Here is a 15098-nt window from a genome sequence, read left to right as displayed (position 1 = left end):
GGATGTATCATTTTTCATCACCCACCAATACTGGATGTATCAAGCCTTTTTTATAGGCTGTTATAACTAATATTATTGTCATTTCACTTTGCATTTCCCCATTACTCAGTGATTATGGAAACTTATTCATATATCTGTTGATCTTCTTTGGAAAAGTCTCTGTTCAACTCCTCCCATTTTAAAAATATTTTTTTGTATTTTTTGTTGATTTTTGTTAAAGCTTCATAAATCCTGGATATTAGTGTATTGTCAAATATATGGTGGTGAATATTTTCTCTTTTAATCTTAGATTGAGTTTCTTTTGCAGTGCTGAAACTTTTTTCTTATTTTACATTTATTAAATCATAATGAAACAAAGTTACAAAGTTGTTCATGATTGAGTTTAAGTTATATAATATTCTAGCACCCATCCCTTCACCAGTGTCTACTTCTCTCCATTATTGTTATCCATTTCCCTCCCACATCTATCCTGGCTCTAAGCGAAACACTTTTATTTTTAAATTTTGATGTAATCTCATTTGTTTATTTATTGAGGGAATCAATGCTAAGTGCTTAGTCCTGACTCTGTACTCAGGGATCAAACAGGGATCAGCTACATGCAAGGCAAACACCTTACCCCTTTTATTCTATCTCCAGCCCCATATCTTTATTTTTACTTTTTTGTCAAGTTAGTCCAGTTATTGAAGACACCTGTGAAGTCGGTATCATGGAGAATTCAACTTATGGTTCCCTCGGTATATCTTATTGATTTAATCTGAAATATCATGATTTTAATATATTTTGAAATAACTATTGTATTTTGTGTGGGCTATGGGTTCTATTTCTTTTGGTTTGTTTTTTGGATGTGGCTAACCACATTTCCCAGTACCATTTTGTTGAAGAGGTTTCCTAGCTCACTTAAAGCATCTACCACCTTTGTCATAGATTTGCTGTTATACAGATGAGAAATTAATTCTAGGCTTTCAAACTATTTATTTCATTGGTCTGAGAGTCTGCCTTTGTTATATCACCACAGTGTTATTTAACATAGAATTATAGTGTTATTTAAGTAAAGGAATACAATACAACCCATATTCTTTGTTGCCAGAATTGCCTTGACTATTTAGAAATTTTGGTTACATATATGGTTCCTCATAAATCTTAGGAGGAGGGTTTTGAGCCACACTTGTAAATTATGAGGGCTCACTCCTAAATCTGTGCTCAGGAGTCATTCCTGGTTTACTTGGGGTATCCATATGAAGTGCCAGAGATAAAGCCCCAGTTGGCCACATGCAAGGAAAATACCTTGTCTGCTGTACTCTCTCTGCACTTTCCATATAAATTTTAGCAGTATTTTATATACCTTTGTCAAAATTCAACACATTTTATATTGATTTTGTAGCCTAACAAAACCTATAATATACAAATTTTCATTTTTATTATTATCTCTAGCTCATGTTTGAATTACCATAAAATTGTTAGCAAGAATTCCTGTTTCTACAATTTTCTAGGAAAGCTTGAAAACGATGGATAATAGGTCCCCTTTGAAGGTTTTGTATAACTAACAAGTAGACCACTATAGAATGGGCTTTTGTTCTGAGGAGGTTTTTCATTAGCACTTGAGTTTTCTTCCATTACTTGATCTATTCAGGTTTTCTATGTCCTCCTGATTCAGTCTTATGGTTGTATGATTCTAAAAATTCATCCATTTTCTTTTCAAGTTTAGTGACATAAAGATGTTTATAGCAATCTCTTCTGATGTTTTTCTATTTCTGAGGCATCTCTGTAATGTTCTCCCTTTCATTTCTAATCCTTATTATTATCATTGTCTCTTTGATTTTCTTACTGAGTCTAACTAATGGTTTGGCTATCTTGTTTATCCTTTTGAAAAAAAAGATTTTTGTTTCTTTGACCTTCATACTGTTTATTTCCACTCTGATTTTCTTTGTTTTCTTCTTTCTGCTTACTCTGTTTTTCACTGATTTTTATTCATTTTAGTAGCGATGAACAGTTTTTAATGTTTTTACTTTCCTTTGTTAACTTGATTCATAGTCATTTGATTTACTGTATATGCAATTGTCATTTTAAATTTCTTCATATTCTACTTTGTTATTTGCACATGGGAATGCAACAAATATTTTGTGTGATGAATTTGTAGACTACCACTTTACTCTATTTGTGTATTGTTTGTAAGCTTTTGGTGGAATCTTTTGGGTTTTCTTTGTACATTATCAAGTCATAGCAAATAGTGATAGTTTAACATATTTTCCTATTTGAATCTATTTAATTTATTTTCTTGCCTAATTGCTGCAACAAGTACATTCAGAGAAATTATTGATATGAATAAATTCATTGTCATTTTTATGAGGACTTGGGGTATTTTTGCAATTAGCTTTGCTTGACTTTCCTTTGTTTTTAACACTTGAAATTTGCCATCAGGCTTATATACAATTATGGCTTCCATTTGACTCTTCTTTGTGGTGTTCTACTAATCACTTCTTAGGGGTCCTGAAGGTCACACCTTGTCAATGATACCGGGTGGTTCAAAGGTAGTACTTGAGAAAAGAAAATTTCTTGGACCCGAGGAACCAGTGACCATCAGGACCACCCAGGGTGTGTTTGTGGGCCTACAAGACCACGCCTGTTGCTGCTCAGGCCCAACAGAACTACACCTGTTGGTGTGAAGGACAGTATGGTGGTTCCTGAACTCAGATCCTTGTATATACAGAGCATGCATTCATAACTGGGGAGCTATTTTCTAAGCTTCACATTTTCCTCTTTTCATTAGCCTCTTACAAGTGCTTTTATAATGAGAATACCATGTGTTTTACTCCTGAATTTTCAATTTGTTTTCACTTAAAAATGTAGAGAAAGTTTATTCTGAAAGCCCCTTTTATCACTGTCCTTTTTTCAACTTTCTGATGACTGTCATCCTCGAGCTCATCGATTTGCTTGACGAGGCACCAGTAATGTATCCATTGTGAGACTTGTTACTGTTTTTGGCATATTGAATACACCATGGGTAGCTTGCCAGGCTCTCCGAGAGGGGCGAAGGAATCGAACCCAGGTTGGCCGCATGCAAGGCAAACGCCTTACCCGCTATGCTATCGTACATTTTTAATTTTTATTTTATTAAAGAACAGTTATTTACAAAGATATTGGTAGCTGAATTTTAGACGTACAATGTTCTAATAACAATCCCACCATCGGTGTCAGTTTTTCTGCACTAGTGTTTCCAAGTTCCCCCCACACTACCTGCCACCTTGACAGGTACATTTTATTTGTTTGGCTTTTTTTTTGTTTTTTTTCTGTTTTTGTTTTTTTTGCTTTTTGAGTCACACCCAGCGATGAACAGGGGTTACTCATGGCTGTACACTCAGGAATTCCTCCTGGCAGTTCTCAGGGGACCATATGGGATGCTGGGGATCAAACCCTGGTTGGCTGCATGCAAAGCAAATGCCCTACCCACTGTGCTATTGCTCCAGCCCCTTGAAGGGGCACATTTTAAAATTTGGTTGTTGTACTTTGGATCTCATATTTCTGTGCTGTTGTGCTGTTGACTCTGATTTGGATATATAGCCATACCACTCCTCCACATTGCTGATGTACCTGAGGCCGTTGACCCCTACTCCCCTATTACTTCCCTTCTCAACTTCTTACTCTCCTTCATTGAATTCTTTTCTTCTCTGATCTCCTTCCTATAGGCATTCCTATAGGGAGGCATTTTCCCCTTTATTATATTGAATTCCATCATCCATTTATTCTATGTACTATAGATATGTGAAATTATCTTGTTCTATGATTATAATCATATAACATTTCCTCCTTCTAACTTATTTCACTTAACATGATATGTTCCAATGTATTATGGTGCTTGTTAGTGGCGATGTCTGCCTTTTATAGAAGAACATTTCATATTTTTTGCAGTTGGTTTACAGGTAATGAATGCCATTAGCTGTTGTTTGTCTAAAAATATTTTTATTGTTACTTCAAATTTGATTGATAAACTAGATAAATAGAGAATTCTTGGTTGAATGTCTTTTCATTTGAAAAAACTGGGTGTATAATACCATTCCTGCTTAGCCTACAATGATTCATTTGAAAAATGTGTTTAGTCTTATATGGTTCCTTTACATAGAAGTCTTTTACTTTCTCTTGCTGTTTTTAGAATTCTTTCTTTATGGTTCCTTTTCCCCCTTTATTTCATTTTCTATGTGACACAACATGATTACAATAGTGTTTATCTTCACTTAGAGTATACACAATTTCTGGCCCTCCTCTACCACCGGAGAGCCCGCTACTATTCTCTGAGAGTGATTTCTAGTGCACCCTCTTAGGGATTCAAATTTAAAGGACTGTTTGTCTTTATATATAACTTAATATTTTGCTTTGCTTCTCTGTGTACCACATATGAGTCATATCATCTGTTATTTGTCTTTCTCCCTCTAACTTTGCTTAACATCCAAAAATCATAGCAAAATGAAAGATTGCATATTTTCTTATACCTGAGTAGTGTTTTGTTATGTATATACAACTTCTTGATACACTCAATTTGGGTTATTTCCAAATTTGGGGTATTACAAATAATGCTATAATGAACATTGATGTCAATGTGCTCTTTGGATAGATAGTAAGGATTAGAATTGATGAATAATATGGGAGTTCTATTCTGCCTTGTAAAAAAATCATAATATTTTCTAAAGAGCCTGAACCAGTTTTACATGCCAACAACAGTTAATAAGGGTTCATTTTTCACAGCATTCCCACCAATACTCACTGTTTCTGGTATTTTTTATGTAGACCAATTTCAGTTGTGCTGCTATCTTGCTTTGTTAATAAGTGATGAACACTTTTCACATGCCTGTTGGCCATTCATGTATTATTTGAAGAAGTCTTTGTTCATCCCTCTCCCCATTTTTATGCGGTTACTTGCTTTGCCTTTGAGCTTTGTAAGTGCTATATATACTTTGGATATTAGCCCTTTATCATATATAAGTACTGCAAATATTCTTCACATTCAATAAAATGTCTTTTAATTTTGGTCCTCATTTCTTTCACCATACAAAAATATCAATTAATTTAAATCCCATATCAATCGTCATGGCAGAATTTCTTGCCACCGCACCTGGCTGTGTTCACCAGGGCCCCTCGGAAGGGGGTGGGTTGAGTTTCCCTCCCCACGCTGAGCATTCCTGGCAGCCGAAGACCTCCAGAATCCAGCCACAGCCATGCACAAGGCCCCTCTCCACATGTTCGGACAAGCCTCACACCTGAAGGAACTGGCAGAGGAACCCAGATGTTTGGGACCCGGGGCTGAAATCTCCAAGCCTGCTCGAGTTGGGGCTGGGCCTCCTCCACCCAGACCCCACATTTCCAGTGGCTTGTCAGCCACACTCACCAACTGCCCCTTGTAATCCCATCAATGGCCAAGATCCAGAGACAATAAGACAACACTTCAGGAACCACACATCCACAAATGTGGCCGCTCGACCTCTTATAGCCCAGTTCTCCCTCTCGGAGAACCTGGCAAGGTACAGAGCATCTTGCCCACATGGAAGAACCTGGAAAGCTCTCCGTGGTGTATTCAATATGCCAAATACAGTAACAATTATGGGTCTCATTCCCCTTACCCTGAAAGAGCCTTCAATGTGGCAATGCTGGGAAGAATGAGTAAAGAGAGGCTGCTAAAACCTCAGGGCTAGGACAAATGGAGACGTTACTGGCACCCGCTTGAGCAAATTGTGATCAATGGAATGACAGTGATACAGTGATCAATAGTCATATAGTTGTTTGTTGGATTAAAAAACAACCCACTCCCCCCCAAAGAAATAAGCAAAATCTAACTACATGCAAATGATGCATTTGAATTTCACAAAAACATAGGTACATAGTAAAATGTTGGAAAACAATCATACAGGCTAATAGTAAACTCAAAAGAAGCAGGGATGGTCATACTTGTATCAGACCAAATTGTATTCAATTAAAAAGTAGTAAGAGGATGGAAATCACATACTAATCCAGGGATAAATAGATTAACATTTAACTCTTATAATCATATGGAGCCATAGCACAGCGGGTAGGTTTGATTCCTCCATCCATCTCAGAGAGCCTGGCAAGCTACCCGTGGCGTATTCAATATGCCAAAAACAGTAACAACAAGTCTCACAATGGAGACATTACTGGTGCCTGCTCGAGCAGTTGATGAAAAATAGGATGACTGACAGTGCAATATATATGTGTGTATATATATATATATATATATATATATATAGCTTTTTGGGTCACACCCGGTGATGAACAGGGTTTAGTCCTGGCTCTGCACTCAGGAATTACTCCTGGCAGTGCTCAGGGGACTATATGGAATGCTGGGAATCAAACTGGATCAGCCTTTTGCAAGACAAACACCCTACCTGCTGTGCTATCGCTCCAGTCCCGTCTTTTATATTATTATCAACTTTCATTGCCTCTTTTGTTACTTTCATTTATATTTTTGTTTTGAGGTTACCATGTAATAACCATGAGCTTTTGTTCATCTGTTAATTTGTGTAGCATTCCTTCAAATATGAATAAGAGTCTACGTGGATAAAATATTTTTTGTGAGACCCTCTTTTCATTAAGTAGTTTTTACAATATTCCACCATTGACTTAGGGTCTGGAGGGTTTCATTCAATAGGTCTTCTGTAAATCTAAATAATGCTCCTTTGTGTGTAATTTTCTTCCTTGTTCTTACTGCTTTCAGTGTTTTATATCTATGTTATCTCTATGTATTTTTTGACATTGTGATTAGGATATGTCTTGCAGTCTTTTTATTGGGGTGTCTTTTTCTGGTGTCATTAAGATTTCTTGGATATGGATGCTTGCCTCCTCTAGCTCTGGGAACTTTTAATCAGTGATTTCTTTGTTATCTCCAATTGGTGTTGCATTCCTGTCCTTCTGAGGCTCTGATGATTCTTATATTGTTCCTGTTGAATTTATTTCATAGTTCTTTTGTCTACCCTTGAGTTATTTTGAGATCTTTTCCCATCTTCTGCTGTTGCTTGGACTTTTTTCATCACATCTTCAGGCTAGCTTATTCTGTCTTCAGCTGCTGTTATTCTATTGTTGAGGCAGTCATTGAGTTTTTCATTTCATCTACCGATTTTTATTAATGACATTTTTGCTTGTAGTTTTGTGATTTCTACTCTCACATTCTCCCATCTATTTATTTGCTGTCTATTTCACTGTTTTTCTCACATCCTCCTTTATGTTATTGGATATCCATTCCACTGTTTCTTTGAGCTCATAAAACACCCTCACCACTTCATTTCTGAATTCTTTATCTGAGAAATTATACATGGGGATGTTCCATGTTGTCATTTTGGGGCTCCAATTTTCATCCACTCCTAGCTGTAGAATTCTCTCTGTTTCACCATGGTACCAGTGGTACTCTGGATGTGGTTCTTCCCAATACACTATCAGAATATCCCACCACAGTCAGGAAGGACTCTGCTGGAGCTCTGTGGGTGGTGGTCTCTTCTTTCCACATCAAGGATATTCCATTCCAGTTTGGTTTTCCTTTTGTAATTGTTTGGAGCCTCTTTTGGTGATTCAGGGAATGTGTTCTTTGACCTGAACTTACTGTTACTTTTTTTCTTTTTTCTTTGATTTGCTTTTTGGGTCATACCCGCTGATGCACAGGGGTCACTACTGGCTTTGCACTCAGGAATTAACCCTGGTGGTGCTCAGGGGACCATATGAGATACTGGGAATCGAACCGGGTCGGCCACGTTCAAGGCAAACTCCCTACCCGCTGTGCTATTCCTCCAGCCCCTTACTGTTACTTTTTAGAGCAGGGTTGTATTTGTTTCTTGCACTCACCATTACTTTTGTGAGTTTGGCAGGATGTTGATTGAAGTAGTAGTTTATGGACTATTGACCTAATGTGGATGGGTTAGTCAGGCTGCCTTAGAAGCTAGGATTTGCTTCTAATCCTAGCTCTGGTGTATAAAAGAGCAAAATGTGAATCTTACGGAATATGGAGGTGGGATATTAACTGGTGTCTACTAATGCTGTTGCCCACTCAGAAAAGTATGGCCCACACAGCTCTGATCTGTGGGAGGAACCAAACATTAGCAGAGTTCCCATCAGTCACAATTTGCCCTCCGCCCCCACCCCCACCCCGACGTGTGATTTTCTCACTTGTAGGGAAGGAGAAAATTTCTTTCCCACAAGCCTTTGAGCAGTTCTGGGCCCCAAAGGGAGTTGAGCTTTAAGGTTAAAAACTTTAAGGTTGGAGTGTTGAGTTTTCAGCTTGAGTCCCCTTCCTTCGTTTCTCACAGCAAGGTTCCATATGCCTCAACAGTTTAGAAATCTCTCCAACTGTTAATCTCTTCTCCACCCTACCCCTTTCATGGGATGGTTTTATTCATTTGCTTCTAATCCTAGCTCTTGGTCCCTATTCAAAAATTGGGTTTTCCTCTTCGCCACCCTCCATCACCGTGCCTGGTGTGCTCCTTGTAGCAGGTCAGTAAACCAGACCCAGGCCGCTTCCTTGCCAGTCACCACAACCACATCCCCGGTAGTGGGCGTGACCTCTCCAGAAGTGGGCGTGGCATATTTTGGGATGGTATTTATTTTACCCTTTCCTGGCACTCTGGATTCCCTTCTTCATTTCCATCACCTAATTCTGTGGAGAATATCCTGGCCATCTCAAACACGTTAGGCCAATAGTCCAGTAGCCTACCTCTATTACTCCATAATACTGGTGTCACAAAAATCTCTACAAGTCCAATATAAAAGAACACATCATCCAAAGCTTCACCAGAGACCTCACATATGCCACCAAGTAACACCTGAGAGGAAGGTGATACTCTAGAAGAGGAAATAGGTGACCATCATAAACTGAGCTCATCCAGAATCCTTTCTTGCAATTAGTGGGGCATACTCATAGTGAACTCAAAGGCCCCACCACCAAACTACTATAAAAACATGAAGAAACAACAAAAATCACCACAACTAGGAGAAGATGAGGAAAAGGGCCCAGATGCCTCAATAAACATCACCCACAAATATTATCTCTCCAATAAAGAATTCAGAGATGAAATGTTGAAAATGTTCAATGAACTCAAAGAAACGTTTCAACAGACATCCAGTAAATTAAAGAAGGACATGAAAGAAACAATGGAATGGACAGCTGAGAAAATACAAGAATAAATGAGAGCAGAAATAAAAAAAAACTATGAAAAGAAGTGTCACAAATAAAGAATTCTGTAGATGAAATTAAAAACTCAGTGCGTGCCCTCAATAGTAGAATGGCTACAGCCTAAGACAGAATAACCAAGCTAAAAGATGTGCTGCAGGAAGTATACAAGCGACAACAAGCAATGGGAAAACACCTCATAAAAGCAAACACTCCTGAAATTCATATGGAACAATAAGCCCCACGAATAGCTAAAGCAATTCTTGGGGAAAAGAAAATGGGAAGAATCAATCACCCCAACTTCAAACTGTACTACAAAGCGGTAATAATTAAAACAGCATGGTACTGGAATAAATGCAGAACTGCAGACCAATGGAACAGAGTTGAATATTCTGACACACACCCCAAAAGTTTTTAACTGCACCTCACGGTGATTCACTAATAAAATTTTTTTTAGAAATTGGGTTCTTCTGGAAATGGCTGGATTCTACAATGAAATTTTTCAATAAGATTCCAGTCATTATTCTGTGATTCAATATTTTGTGTAGGTTTTGCTGTGATAACAGTAGAGTACAGTATAACCTTTCCCTACTCAGCCATTTTGGCCCTGCCTGTCGCCATAAATATTAATTAGATATTGTGTAGGTCATTAACATGTATATTTTACAAATGGATATCAAGTGATTTGGATGACTATCTTGGTTGAGTACTAATCTCCAAAAATTCTGTTTTTCCAACACAATGGCCAAGGGAAGTCATGAAGGATAGTTCGTAAAGCATCTTGTAGTTTACTTAGGGATCAAGTGACCAGAGATGGCATGGATACCTATTATATTATACCCTACCATTATTGCACAACCTTTTTTTTACCTGTTAATTGACATGTGAATCATTCCTGCTAACCTGTGATGAAACAAAGATTAAGTATGTTTGTCTTTTAAATTAATTTTAGATGGAGTGTGTTGATCCGTGAGACTCCCAGACAAACCCCACTGCCAGGAGGAGCAGGTGAAATGGATGTATCCATGTTTGAGGTAACCCAGGCCAGCATCTTTATTACATAGTGAAACAATAAACAAAATACAGAAAAAATATTTTGGACTTTTGGGTTCAATGAAAACATGATATGAGGATTAGGGACATATCAGTTATTTAACAATTATTTAACACAAATTATCTTAAGCATTGGGGATATGATTCATTAAACTATTTGCTTATTCATACAAAATATTTATAGGAAATAGTTATGGATTGAACATTATATGTGATATACATTTTGTTATTTTTTTTTTTGCTTTTTGGGTCACACCTGGCGATGCACAGGGGTTACTCCTGGCTCTGCACTCAGGAATTATTCCTGGTGGTGCTCAGGGGACCAAATGGGATGCTGGGAATCGAACCCGAGTCAGCCGCGTGCAAGGCAAACACCCTACCCGCTGTGCTATTGCTCCAGCCCCTGTGATATACATTTTGCACGCAGTTCTTATACACTACTTTGTAAAGAATGATATAGTTCATTCTTTTATGGAATTCATAGTCTAATTGCAATAGCAGAACAAAAGGTTTTAATAAGTAGTACTTGTTATTATAGAAAGACATCGAAGGAATTTAGAATACATAGCAGGTATTACCAATCCAGTCAATAGGAAAAAGTTAAATTTTCTAAGAACAAGTAATTTTTCAGAAGTAGTCTAAAGACCATAGAAAGAGAACTAGGCTAAAGAAAATAGAATACTTGTTCCATGCAGACAGCACAATGTGTATTGTTCCAAAAGCAAGAGAGAGTATATTGAAATAACTAAAATATATTTATTTTGGTTAGCATAGGGGACCAATTAAATACTATCTAGAGAATGCAACTAATGAATCTAAGATAACTAATTAGACTATATGTCAGGAAGGCCCTTGAAAAGCACAGTAGAAAGTTTAGAATTTGATTCTAATAGCCATGAGAATTTTAGAATTTTCTATCTTATTTGTAATGAAAAATTTCAAACATAGGAAATATTAAGTAATATACTTTACAGTTAAAATGTCACTGCATTTTATCACTTTCCTTCTATATATTCTGCTAATGAAGGGTTTTAAGCAGAAGAGTTCTATAGCATGTGGAAAAATAATTGAAGGAATAAAAGCAACGTGAAAATATAAGAGGTGCTGAAATTGGTTAGACAAAAGATGAAGGTGGTTTGCTGCCAAGAGAAATTACAGAAGTTAAAGTGCATGCCCAGCATGCAACTAACCTGGGTTCAATTCTTAGCATCCTGTGGTTTCCTGGTATTTGCCAGACCCTAGAGGCCCCTCAACACCCCCTGGAGTGTCCCTGGAGCCCCCAGCATTCCTTGGGTGGCCCAAATATCCCCAGCACAGTAGGACCTAAGTAGCACAGTACCCTCAGGCCCTTTCACTGAACATATGGCTCAATTAGCCAAGAGTCAGTAGTAAGGTCTTGAGGTCTCCTGCGCATCACTTGGAAGGTTCAAAAATTAAATTAAAATAAAATCATCAGGATTCGGATTGGTGGAGTAGTAACCGGGATAAAAGGAAAATTACACATTTAAAACGTCACAGAGTTAGAGTAATATAGAATGGGTGAGCGATAGCACAGCAAGTAGGGTGTTTGCCTTGCACACAGCTGAGCCGGGTGTGATTCCTCCATCTCTCTCAGAGAGCCCAGCAAGTTACTGAGAGTATCTCACCCACACAGCAGAGCCTGGCAAGGCGTATTTGATATGCCAAAAACAGTAACAACAAATCTCACAATGGAGACATTACTGGTGCCTGCTCGAGCAAATTGATGAGCAATGGGATGACAGTGACAGTAATGCAGTAAAAGGAGGAGGATAAGCAGAAAATATAGTTAGGAATTCATAGTCAAGATTCATACTGTCTAACTGAATCCTGGCTCTGCACTTCACAGCTCCACATTTTCTATACCTTAGTTATCTGTTCTCTGAAATCAGAGTAACAATCCTTATGTCATAAGTTTGTTATGGGGATTACATAGAGAAAAATGCATAACTTTGAACAGAGCCTGATACTTAGTAAGTGCTATAGTAGTTGGTTCTATTGTTATTGATAATAGTTTGAGAGGTGACACTCAGCTTGGAAAGATGTGGGTTTTAATCCTAGGTCTATTAACTGCAAATTACATAATATGAACTTGTTTGTTCAATTGAAATATGGAACAAAGATTACTTTCTTCAAATTAGTTTTTAAGCATTAATGTAAATAAAAGGAAAATAATAAGTATCTCATATTTGAATGATCACAAATATAAGGTTATCTATGAGAATCTTCAATATTATTTGATTGTGATTATTTACAGAAAGGCAGTTGAGCTGCCATTAAAAAATCAGTGAGAAATGTTGTTATGAGAATGGGCAGCATACTATGTCACAGTGCTGATATTACAGGGCTAATCACTGCTTTTCTTCCTAGGCTGCTGCCATCCAGAACTTAGAGTCTGCAACCACTGAGTTGAACAAAATTCTGAGAGCCAAGTACCCCACAGAGATAGTCATTGCAGCGAGGTGAGTCTTCATCTGTTCTTAAACTTGGACATATAAAAACACAACTTGTAGACTGTTACAGGTCAGAGGTGGGAGCACTTGCATTGATAAATTTGGTATTAGAGCCAAGAAAAGTTTATGCTGACCTTCTAAATTGATCTATCTCAACTCAAGCCTAATAACTAGAAAGTTTAGAAAAAGGAAGAGAGTATCAAGGGAAGAACATATACTACTTCAAAAACACAAAACTGCAATCCAGAACTTCAAAATAAGGTTTACTAAAGGAGACTGGAGAGATAGTAGAGTGTCAGGTGCTTGCTTTCCATGCAATTGACTCCAGTTTGATCTTTGACACTGCCAACAGTTCCTTGAGTAGTTCCTGAGTACTGCCAGTGTGGCCCAAATGCCTCTTGCTTCCCTACCACCACCACCAAAAAGCACAGAGAAGTGACTGAATGGAAATAACACTTCATATGTCCAAGAGCATAGTATATCTACATGTAGGATATCTACATTGGGACAAATTGCTTTCCAGCTGATAGGAGGAAAGGGGACTATAGTACCTGTTCTGGTGCTTTTTCACAATCTGAGCAATATATTATCCACTTTAAAATGTGTGGGTCATTCATTACTCCTGAGACTTTATGAGGAAGTTCCTGCCAAGTCTACCACATTCTCCTTCAAGAAACATGCCTCCAAATCTCATTGTGCTTACAGCAAATTAAATGTACTTTTTAAGCATAGCTGATCTGACTTGGGATGAGAAACTGAGGCAAGATGGTTTGAGTTCTCTTTTGTAAAAATTTAAAATTCGGACTAAGGAATCTTAGTGAAATTCCTTAGGCACTTATGTGTTTCACCATATAAACATGAAGAAGCATAAAAATGCTAAAAAATGGAGAAGGGTTAGGGACAGGGGAGGAAAGGAGTAGATGTCAGGAAAGAAAGACAGTGAGGAGAAAGAAGATAGAAACTAATGATATAATTAGAAGGATGAGCTCTGAATCTCATGGCCCATATCACACTGTGCCATTTATATTATGTTTCCAGATTCCTGTGCTCAGCAGTAGAAGATTTCATGCTTGATATTGTAAAGGCCTGGAGTAGAATAAAGCAGAACAACACAGCAGTAGAGTCTGTTATTTTGAAAGTGAGTTTCCATTTCTTTTGTTTTATACTCTGGATCTAGGGCCACCTTTTAAATAAAGTCAAATGTGTTTCTTGTTGAAAATTATAAATGAAAATAACGAGCATAGTTGGTAACTATCTCTGATGAGAAAAATTTAACCTCATCAAACCCATCTTTCACCTAATGAAGAAAGACACTATGCAGCCTCAAGTCAGGTACACACCCCCCAAAAGAAATTAATCTCTTCTGGAAAATTCTAAGTCCATAAACGTTTAAATTACCTCGTTTTCACTTTACAAACACTCTGAACAGAAGAAAAATTGGTGACATATGTTGACGTCTATAGCTCCTTGGAAATAAATTGTTTGTTTGCCCCCTTTTAAGTTTCCCCAAACTTTCATCTCCCACATGTAAATGTCTGTGATTATTGTTCCCAGTCAATTGACACCCCTCCTCACTTCTCCCTTTATCATCCCAGCTTCTCATTTTGTCCTCTCCAGATAGGTGCTTCATGACAATGTCTTGTCTCCTCTCTCCCCAAATAGAGTGACATCATGTATGACAAGCTCAGTGTCCTTATTGATATCCTTACTGAGGAGGGATCAGTTGAGTGTTTTAAAGTAGGTGCAATGAGCATCAAAGCAGATGGGAAGCCCTTCATACCTCAAATAGACCACATGAACAAATGCAAGCTGGAGCTGTCCACAAAGGCACAGACCCTCCAGAAATCCTTGAAACTCATCGTATTCCAAGTTGAACAAGGTAAGGCTGCCAGAATGATTGAGGTAGGGTAAAGATGGCAATTGCATTGCATTCTTTACAGGTCTCCCTTGCTCTGTGTTTCCTTTTTGACTCTATTACCAAAAGTTGACTAGATTCTATCTTCCTAGAGCACCCAAAGTCAATCATAAGACTGCTTCTCTGAAAAGTCTCAGTACTAATAAACTTACCCTCTGATTCCTCTTACCTTCTAGGTACTCAGTTGTTGCTAGTTATTTATTTTTAGAACTAACATTCATCCTAAACTATTGTAGCTCCTAAGTGGCCTGGCTCAAATTTTTGTAAGCTTCAACCACCAAAAATGAAAGTTTTTATACTTGTTTCTGTTTTCTCACAACCACTAAGCCTGCAACTATTATAGAAAAAATATTGTTCATCTGCATGTTGTTTACAGTATTAACCAAGCACAGGGGCTCTGAACATGCTGTGCCAGTCCTTGCTTCAGTCCTTGCTTGCATTTGCCACGAACCATGGCAATCTTCAAATTTCCAACTCATTATGAAGACCTCTTTTATCTCAC

The 15098-nt window shown here is 37.7% G+C and overlaps 1 protein-coding gene across 1 annotated transcript in view; it reads left to right on the top strand.

Annotated features, from left to right (window-relative positions):
• Nucleotides 1–15098, top strand: part of DGKK (diacylglycerol kinase kappa) — a 182524-nt gene that overhangs the window by 142584 nt on the left and 24842 nt on the right. The window contains exons 13-16 of the mRNA XM_055121079.1: nt 10110–10191; nt 12599–12690; nt 13720–13819; nt 14344–14560. Coding sequence (XP_054977054.1) covers nt 10110–10191; nt 12599–12690; nt 13720–13819; nt 14344–14560 — 491 coding nt within the window. The remainder of the gene's footprint in view (nt 1–10109; nt 10192–12598; nt 12691–13719; nt 13820–14343; nt 14561–15098) is intronic.

Source organism: Sorex araneus, chromosome X, assembly GCF_027595985.1.
Source record: "Sorex araneus isolate mSorAra2 chromosome X, mSorAra2.pri, whole genome shotgun sequence".
NCBI classification, from domain to species: domain Eukaryota; kingdom Metazoa; phylum Chordata; class Mammalia; order Eulipotyphla; family Soricidae; genus Sorex; species Sorex araneus.
The sequence above is the reverse complement of the archived record's forward strand: the minus strand, read 5'-3'. Positions and strand labels throughout refer to the sequence as shown.